The sequence below is a fragment of the Borostomias antarcticus genome, assembly GCF_949987555.1.
Source record: "Borostomias antarcticus genome assembly, chromosome: 35".
Lineage (NCBI taxonomy): Eukaryota > Metazoa > Chordata > Actinopteri > Stomiiformes > Stomiidae > Borostomias > Borostomias antarcticus.
In genome coordinates, this window is record NC_140268.1 from 644,456 (window position 1) to 654,208 (window position 9,753).

Consider the following 9,753-nt stretch of genomic DNA (forward strand, 5'->3'; position numbering starts at 1 on the left):
CCTATCTCCTAGTCAATCTAGTCCCCCTATACCACAAAAGACAGCGGTCCCACAATGCCAGCATCACCCCTGACGATGTACCGCTCCGTCCCTCTGAAGCTCCCCGATCAGACGCACTTTACACTTTATCCAGCTTCCATCTCCAAAGGCAACGATGAGACCAGAGATATCCTATAGGGAGAATAATGTAGAGAGAGAAAAACGGATGCCACTCAAGTCATTGGTCCTCAGAACGGCAGAGATACAGGAATGTCAACTCAGGCCCGGCAGATCGAACGATAACGCTGGCAACAATGGAGGGAAAGGAATACCATGAGAGCCAGCGTGTCTCTCTGGGAGACCCTCATGCTTGGGACAGAAAGGTCCCAAATACTATTTACAATCACTTCAACAATGGACTATGAGCTTAAAAATACAACAAACATCAGTTAATAGCAATGTTATTGCGTACCACAAGGGCCAGTACAGTAACTATTTGTAACTTAAGGCCCACTTTTGATTGTTAAAAACAACTCTGAGGGCGTCCTTCCCAAATTACATGAGAAAAAAAGATGGCGGTCCATCACTTTTCTCTTCCCAGGACAAGGGAACGTTAGCTACCAAGCTACGTTAGCCGAACACATTCGGATGTGATTGGCATGGTGATATTCAAATGTAACTGGTCATTGAAATTATGCATTTTAACTTGACATTTTTTATTTATATGTGAATTCTTGAATACATTTAGAGAAATAATAATAATAATAATAATAATCCTTAGGTAAATAGGTAAATTGCATTGACAGTAACAGGGCGTTATCTGTAGGATATCGCCCTGGACCAAGTCTACCTCCTCACATAGCCTATTCTCTAGGACGTGGTGAGACCAGATAGGGAGAACAGTGAGAACAGCGCTGGCAGGGAGATCTACAGGTATTGAGCTGGGGTTTGATCATCTACAGAGAGGAGGTGTGTGTGGTTGAGTAATAGTTTGACCACTTTACCACATTTACCACACCAGAGGATTCAAATTCAGATTTTATTCGTATGGGACAGTGCACAATATACAGTGAAATATTACTTTACATTGGATTCTTTAAAAGATGACTTTTCTCAACTCTTGGTATCCACATCTCCTCATCAATCCACAAGTTTAGTAGTGCCGTAATGTTAATGGCAAAATTCCTAAAGTTATACCGGGCAGAAACTTATAAAACCAGCTCAGAACTATGAGAACAGCATGTGTTTGTGTTCCCTGTCCTAATCCCACACCTGGCCCTGAATGCTCTCTACCTCTGGTCTTTTGAAATCAGGAGCACATTTGTAACCTGTTGTTTGACTATAATGTTATTATAGCAGCCAGTGTGTGTGTGTGTGGCGCCACCTAGTGTTGTCTCTGTATAACTGAAGATCATGTAGGCAGCTTGCCATTGTCTTTCACATTTTAAACCAGGCCAGGTCCAGTGCTAACTCTTAAGCTGGCTTGGCTTCTGGCCGATGACTGTGGCGAGAAAGGGGTTAATACAGTATGTGACTACACTACACTCTGCCTTAGGCTACACTTCACCTCCACAACCCAGGCACTGTATCTCCTCAGAGCAACCCAGGCACTGCGGACCAATTCAACTGGAGCTATGATTATTTTCTCTACTGAGCTGAATGTATTATTTTAATTATGTCATATACCACCTCGAAGTGGATTCAGATTCAATATTCAATATACTTCATACTTCAGTATACAGTACTATATCATTCGGACCAATGGCAAGTGAAATTTAGCCATTAAACTACCTCTATCCACTTACAAAGCTCACATTAAGATATTTATCTTAAATACACCATATTTATGCTACTCTGTAAAGAAGAGGGGGGGATTTGATATAAACTTGTGGTGTTATTATAAGTTATCCTTTCAGCTGACTGTGTTCCCTTACCTGTAACTCTTGGGTCCTTCTGCCTCCTCTCTCAGACCGTTCTGTGACTGTAACTTCATCATTCTACATTAAGGAGAGCAATACTCTTAAGTTAATACTGTACTGTCTGGTTTGGCAGCATTTTTCCTTACAACAAATGGTGTGATGCTATTGAAATTAGATGAACAGCTTTACAGGAGCCAAAGCACCCTAGAATGTGATTTTGATTCAGGCTAGGACTTATACTTAAAGGACACAGAGCAACAATTTAGTACTCCCCCTGCCTGCCAAAAATACAACAGAGCAACTTGTATTCTCATACATCTACATAATTTTTATTGCAGTTTCTTTGCATATCACTTTGTGTTGATTGACATATGACATCAGCATTAATGTGCATACAATGGTACAGCAGTAGTTGATGTACATATTTCTGAAATCCCTGCATAAATTAAGTTAAAGTGACACCATAAACATTATGAGCAAACACTGTGGACGAATTATCCCCTTTAAAACGAGAATGTGGAGCTAGAAGATGAAACAATAGCTGTGTTAACGTGCACGCGTCTTGTTCGATCTGATTTAATTCAATCCGATTGAAGATTTCGGGGGCAATTGTTTACAAAGGAGGTGGTGTTTATATGCGCCAACGCATGTGATCAGAAAAGCTGTTCAAACTTTTATTCGGTTTAGGCTTTTAAACCCATTATAATTGGATTATTAGGCTCCATTTAAACGTGCCTAATGATTGTATACTAAACCAAGTGTTGTGAGATCTAATCTGCAACTCTTAATTGTCGTTCTGAGTTAATGTTGTGCTCACTGCAGAACAAAGCTATAACATTAGATCACCTTCATAATTCAAATTATTATTAATAATAACGATGATAATAATAATAACACTCTACTCTTATTTGTGCTTATCTGAGTTAATGTTGTGCTCACTGCATAACAAAGCTATTACATTAGATCAGCTTCATAATTCAAATTATTATTAATAATGATAACGATAATAATAATAACACTTATTATTATTATTAATCATAATCAATTATTATGTGTTATTATTATTTTTATCGTTATTATTAATAATAATAATTTGAATTATGAAGCTGATCTAATGTCTTATTATTATTATTAATAATAATACGTGTTAATTAATTAATTATTAATAATAATAATAATAATAACAAGTAGTAGTATTATGATATGTATTATTATTATTTATTACTAATACTACTACTACACCAGGGAGTTTCTTAGTCCTTGCTGTCCAGTGAGGTCATTGTCCATCGGTGTCCCGGAGGTCCCGGTTTGGGCTTTAGCCCAGGACACGTCATCCTCTGTCCCCACCTGCAGCTGTCCAGACCGTCCCCACCTGCAGCTGTCCATCCCGTCCCCCACACTCCTGCTACAGCGCTACTCCCACCTGCGTCTCACAGCTCACCTTACTGTCCGTCCAGCTTATCTGACCAGAGCAACGGAGAGAAGACCGCCATCACTAATCTCAACCACGTCAACAGTCAACATCACACAACTTTCAACTGGTTGATTTTTCAAAACTGTCAGTCATAAAACGTAGTTGTTTAGTGTTTCATGCATTTTTCAGCTGTTAATTCCATGATCCCACAGCACTGTACCTTTAGGGACAAACTTCAGGGAGCTGCTGAATATTCAGAAACGAGAGAGCCCATTGGCTGGGCCGTCGTTCACAAACTCGTGACCCAGTCCGTTATTACACTTCCCACAGCAAACCTGAAACACAGGTTTTATATCACTGTACCACAGACACATTGTGACATGCATTTATTTCACAACATGGGCTTCATAGGTCCATCTGATATCCCTATGAGGACAAGCACTTATTAATGGTAAATGGACGGCACTTATATAGCGCTTTTCCACCTTTGCACCACTCAGAGCGCTTTACAATGGCCTCTCATTCACCCATTCACACACACATTCACACACCAATGGCGGTAGCTGCCATGCAAGGTGCTAACCTGCTCATTGGGAGCAATTTGGGGTTAGGTGTCTTGCTCAAGGACACTTCGACATGTGGACAGTCGGAGCTGGGATTCGAACCGCTGACCCTTCGATCACTGAACGACCCGCTCTACCAACTGAGCTACAGCCGCCCCCGCTGGTGGCTCTTTTCACCCAGGGCGTTGGCTCACCTTGAATGCTCCTGGTCTCTCCTCATGCTTGGACACGCTGTCCTCACGGATGGTCTCGGTGAAGGCCGGCCAGGGAGAGGAGTGTTCGTACTTGGACCTGCTGTGGAACAGCTGATGTCCACACTGAGCACACGCATACAGACCTGGGGGGGGAGAGAGGACTGGGTCACGGGTTTGTGAACGACGGCCCAGCCAATGGACTCTCTCGATTCTGAATATTCAGCAGCTCCCTGAAGTTTGTCCCTAAAGGTAAAGTGCTGTGGGATCATGGAATTAAACAACTGAAAAATGCACCATGCACACATGGTGGAAGTGGTATTTCATTTACATAGTATCTGAATAATTTAGTGAGTCAATTTCTACATTGATTTCATATGTTCTGTACTAGTTTTGCAATTTGCTTCAGCAGATGTAAAGTGATAGTAGTACTACTACTACTACTACTACTACTATTACTACTACTACTACTACTACTACTACTACTACTATTACTACTACTACTACTACTACTACTACTACTACTACTACTATTACTAATACTACTAGGATTTTAATGATGGCCTAAGTTACACTTTTGACAGAGGCTGTTATTTTGAGTTAAATTAGCCTACTGGTTGTTTGTTTGTTTGTTTGTTTGTTTATTAGGATCTCTTTTAGCCATCGGCTAGTCTTCCAAGAGTCCTCAACTAAAACATACAGTACAATACATACAATGTATACAATAATGCAGAAAATACTACACTTAGTAGAAAATACTACAATTCATAAATAGAATTCAAGAATAAATAAGAAAAGAAAGAAACATGATAGTGAATACAATGATAACAGTAAAATACAATAGTTCAAAAACACAGCTACTTACGAAATCACACATCTAAAATTATTGTAACAAAATATTGTAAAATTGTTCTCAAAAGAAGTTCAAAGAAGGAAAATACAGCACTATGGTCAGTGCAATGAATTCCACATGATCACCATCCTATATATAACCTATATATAGCCTACTGGTTGTATGCAGGAATGAGTAATTAGTTTTGTACCGTTTTAATTAGAACACTGTTTGAAAACCAGTCCTTTCTGATGGAAAACAAACTTTAAGAACATGTTCATTTGCTAGCTAACGTTATCCAACTGCCGTTTAGCTAAAGTTAGCCAGTTATGTCGTTAACGTTAGTTTGTAACTAACTACCTTGCTACTACGTTCCCTTAAGACACACTAACCTTTGTCGAAGTGGTCTTTGTAGACCTCTCCACCGACGAAAGAGCAAAAGGACATCTTTAAACTAGCAACCCACCACACGGGAAGGTCAACAAGTTTTCGTAATGGACGAGTCGGTGGGCTGCCGGAAAAAGCCGAATGCAGCCGAATCCGCATTGAAGAACCACGTGACCGCGTGTTCTACTCTGTTCCTCCAAAAGGGGGCGCTATAATCCCACAGATTCACAACAGGCAAAGCTACCATTACATTACATATTACATTACATTACAGTCATTTAGCAGACGCTTTTATCCAAAGCGACTAACAATAATTGCATTTAACGTAGGAAGAGCCAATGTACTACTACTATACGGCATGTATACAGGTCTCTCTAAAAAATCGATCAGACAGCTGCAGCTGCTTTCTAAGAGGAGTTATGTTTATCAGTATACTGCACTGTAACTTTTATTCCTGTATTCTATTTGTCCTGCTTTTTGTTTATTTCTATAATGACTTGCTTTTTGTTTTAATGCTTTTAATTTGTCCTGCCTTTTGTTTTAAATGTCTATAATGTCTTGCTTTTTGGTTGACCTCAGTTGCTCACTTTATGTGAAAGAGTCTAATTAGTTGATAATATTACCAGTACCATACAATTGAATTGGTATTGGGGGGGGGGGGGGGGGGGGGGGGGTGGCCCATGGGGTATTATTATATTGTACTGTACATTAGATTGCGATTCTTGCACTTTGCCTTCAGCACTAGATGATGCTCTTAGTCACTTGTTTTAGAGAGAAGCTGCACTTGTGAGTTCTGGAAAGTAAGGCAAGGCAAGGCAAGTTTATTTATAGAGCACATTTCAGCCACAGGGCAATGCAAGGTGCTTTACATGAGACATTAAAAGCATTAAAACAAAAAGCAAGACATTATAGACATTTAAAAATAAAAGGCAGGACAAATTCAAAGCATTAAAACAAAAAGCAAGTCAAAATGACATCTCTTTACTGGCAATCCACCTGATGGAAAGGTCAACAATTCAGTTTTCCTAATGGACATGAGTCGGTGGGCTGCTGGAAAAAGTTCTGCAGCCAAATCCGCATTGAGGGCCCACGTGACACGTCTTCCGTGTTCTACTACATTCTGGCCACAAGGTGGCGCTATAAATCCACGGAATCAAAACAGTCCTATTTATCCAAAGTACCTACCTATCAAACTACCTACCAACCTACCTATCATATCCACCTACCTACATAGCTCTGCCTATAGGCGGAGAGAGTTTAATGCATGCTTTTGGCTGTCGAGAAGTGATAGTTCGACAAGCAGCGAGGCATCAAAGCAAGAGGCAAAAATAGTCTCCTAGTCTCCTAGTCTCCTAGTCTCCTAGTCTGGACCAGTCTAGTCCGTCTGCATGGAGAGACCGGTCGTGCTCTGCTGTCACCTCGTCTAATCTGGATTAGAGAGTCTGTAGCCGTGGGCTCTAATAATCAGATTATCCAGCAGCTTCTTCCAGGGGGAGGAGGATGCGAGGCGACGGAGAGGCACATTAGATTTGGTGCCAGCGCATAGGACTGCAATAGACTAGTCTAGTTCGGATCTTCTGAAATCGAACCAGGCGAGAATAAAATCGTTGCGACATTAGATTTTTTATTTCATGTCGTCATGCATTTCGCGTCGCCTATAATTAGGGGTAGATAAACCGCTTCGTAGTGAATAAATCAAGCGAGTAAAGTGAAATCAAGGTTAGTGTCACCCTGCTGCAGGTCTGCAGGAAAACAACCGACCGATGCGGTGCCTTTGATCTTTGACAGCTGTCAATCAAATTGCTGATTTTCATTTTGCAGTTTGTTTTTTTAATGCAACATACATTTCAGGTGAGTTCACGTCTGGTTATTGGTTGATAGTCGCAGATAGTTGTAGATGTCTTGTTGGAGAGTGTCATGATAATCAAAATAATAAACATTTTCCTTTAGATATGCTATAATATGCAGGTCTAAATATTATCTTTGGTTTGCATAGGTGTGGGGTGTTAAGATAGCGTATAGGCTACAGTAGGACTTGAATAATCAACATTTATATTTAGCAATATGACTTAATTTCCACACGTTTCCAGACCTCAATAGCAAAAATGTTTAAACCAATGGGCTTTTTCTTTAGGTGAACATAACCCAGGATAAAGGTACAGAAATCAATTTCAATTGCAGCCATATGTCATCTTGGCTGTCCTGGTATGGAAACCCTCTGGACAGAACTCATAACCCTCTGGACAGAACTCATAATCCTCTTGATAGAACTCATAACCCTCTTGATAGAACTCATAACCCTCTTGATAGAACTCATAATCCTCTTGATAGAACTCATAACCCTCTTGATAGAATATAACCCTCTTGATAGAACTCATAACCCTCTTGATAGAACTCATAACCCTCTGGACAGAACTCATAACCCTCTGGACAGAACTCATAACCCTCTTGATATAACTCATAACCCTCTGGACAGAACTCATAACCCTCTGGACAGAACTCATAACCCTCTGGACAGAACCCATTACCCTCTGGACAGAACTCATAACCCTCTGGACAGAACTCATAACCCTCTGGACAGAACTCATAACCCTCTGGACAGAACTCATAACCCTCTTGATAGAACTCATAACCCTCTTGATAGAACTCATAACCCTCTTGATAGAACTCATAACCCTCTGGACAGAACTCATAACCCTCTGGACAGAACCCATAACCCTCTTGATAGAACTCATAACCCTCTGGACAGAACTCATAACCCTCTGGACAGAACTCATAACCCTCTTGATAGAACTCATAACCCTCTTGATAGAACCCATAACCCTCTTGATAGAACCCATAACCCTCTTGATAGAACTCATAACCCTCTTGATAGAACCCATAACCCTCTTGATAGAACTCTTTTCGGCTCCAAACTCCACCTTTTGCAGGAAATTCTATATGAAGGCAACATTCTGTTAAAATCCCCAAATGGTTCTAGCTGTTTTCAGAGGCTTCCCCCTACAAGGACAGATGGCTCTACATACTCTTATAACTACTAGCTAAAGTAAGATCAAATCCCCCCTCCAATCGTGGTTATATTATTCTCTAGGATAATCCCATCAGATTGTCTGATCTAGCGACGGTCCGTCAATTAGACGCTGGTTAATCCGCAACCGTTGCAGGTTGAGAGTGCCGGCGCGGCCCCGCTGTAGTCGAACCGTGGGCCAGACAGGCGCAGAGATCAGTGGGTAATGATTCTTCCATGTCTGGTGACAGCCAGCAGGTGTATTCTATCAAATTAACCATCCAGGTCGAGCATGAGTCTTGGTTGACAGCAAAGGGATCTGGGCTGCGTTCCGAATCGCATACTACCCTACTATATAGTATGCTAAAACAGGATGTAGTATGTCCCAATACATAGTATGCCACATGCAGTATGGCAAAAATACCAGGATGTCCTACTACATCCGGTCGTATTTCGCAGTATGCAAGCCAGCAGGCTTTTCTGGCTATTCTGACCCACAATCCTGTGCGCAGCGGAAATGTGCGTCACATGTGCGAGTCGTGACAGCTGCAGACGAATGTTGTGTTATGGACAGCGACGGATGTGGGCAAATTTCAAGGCGCAATGTTATGACAAGGTAGTATGTCCCAATTGGATGCCTACTGCTTGCAAAGTACGTACTTTCCAAGGGCAGCTGTAGTAGGTACTGGTAGTAAGAAGTAGAAGTATGCGATTTGGAACGCAGCCCTTGTGTCCACAAGCTTTGCGTTGATAAGGGCTGTTCAGCAGTCCGCCAGAACTCAACCTGGCGAGGTGAGGGGATGGATTTTGACTGAACCCAAATTCAAATTTCATCCACACTCATTTCTCTCTCTGCGTCATTCAGAAGTGGCTGCTTGGTTGTTCGAAGGAAACGATGGTTGGTTACTAGAAGATCTGCTCTGGCCTTAATACTATCGTCTCCAACCAAAACATAGTCTTTCGACACACCTCACCCCTCACACCCACTCTGGTTCACTGTGGACATCTTAGAGGTGGTGGTTCACGCTTGCAGAGTCATCTTCTTCCAGATTGTTCTTTCAATACCCAAACATCAACATTGTCAAGTAGTGGGGATGGGGGGGATTTCAGCAGCCAGTCATCTCTCCGACCCCGCATCGATCCCTGGCAGACGCTTTCTCCCTCCCTCCTAAAAACTGAGCCATCGTCTGATCCTGCCTCCCTCCTAAAAGTTGAGCCATCGTCTGACTCTCCCTCCCTCCTAAAAGTTGAGCCATCCCAGAGCTATTCTGACCCTGCCTCCCTCCTAAAAGTTGAGCCATCCCAGAGCTATTCTGACCCTGCCTCCCTCCTAAAAGTTGAGCCATCGTCTGATCCTCCCTCCCTCCTAAAAGTTGAGCCATCCCAGAGCTATTCTGACCCTCCCTCCCTCCTAAAAGCTGAGCCATCGTCTGACTCTCCCTCCCTCCCTCCTAAAAGCTG

General features: G+C 41.8%; 1 protein-coding gene across 1 annotated transcript; it reads right to left on the bottom strand.

Moving 5' to 3' along the window:
* Positions 1-1,021: 1,021 nt before the first annotated feature.
* On the bottom strand, positions 1,022-5,403 carry msrb1a (methionine sulfoxide reductase B1a). Its single transcript, XM_084461106.1, has 4 exons — positions 5,291-5,403; positions 4,070-4,212; positions 3,533-3,647; positions 1,022-3,360 (listed from the first exon to the last, which is right to left on the bottom strand). Exons 1-4 carry the CDS (start codon positions 5,343-5,345, stop codon positions 3,341-3,343), a joined length of 333 nt encoding a protein of 110 aa, XP_084317232.1. The 5' UTR covers positions 5,346-5,403; the 3' UTR covers positions 1,022-3,340.
* Positions 5,404-9,753: the final 4,350 nt, after the last annotated feature.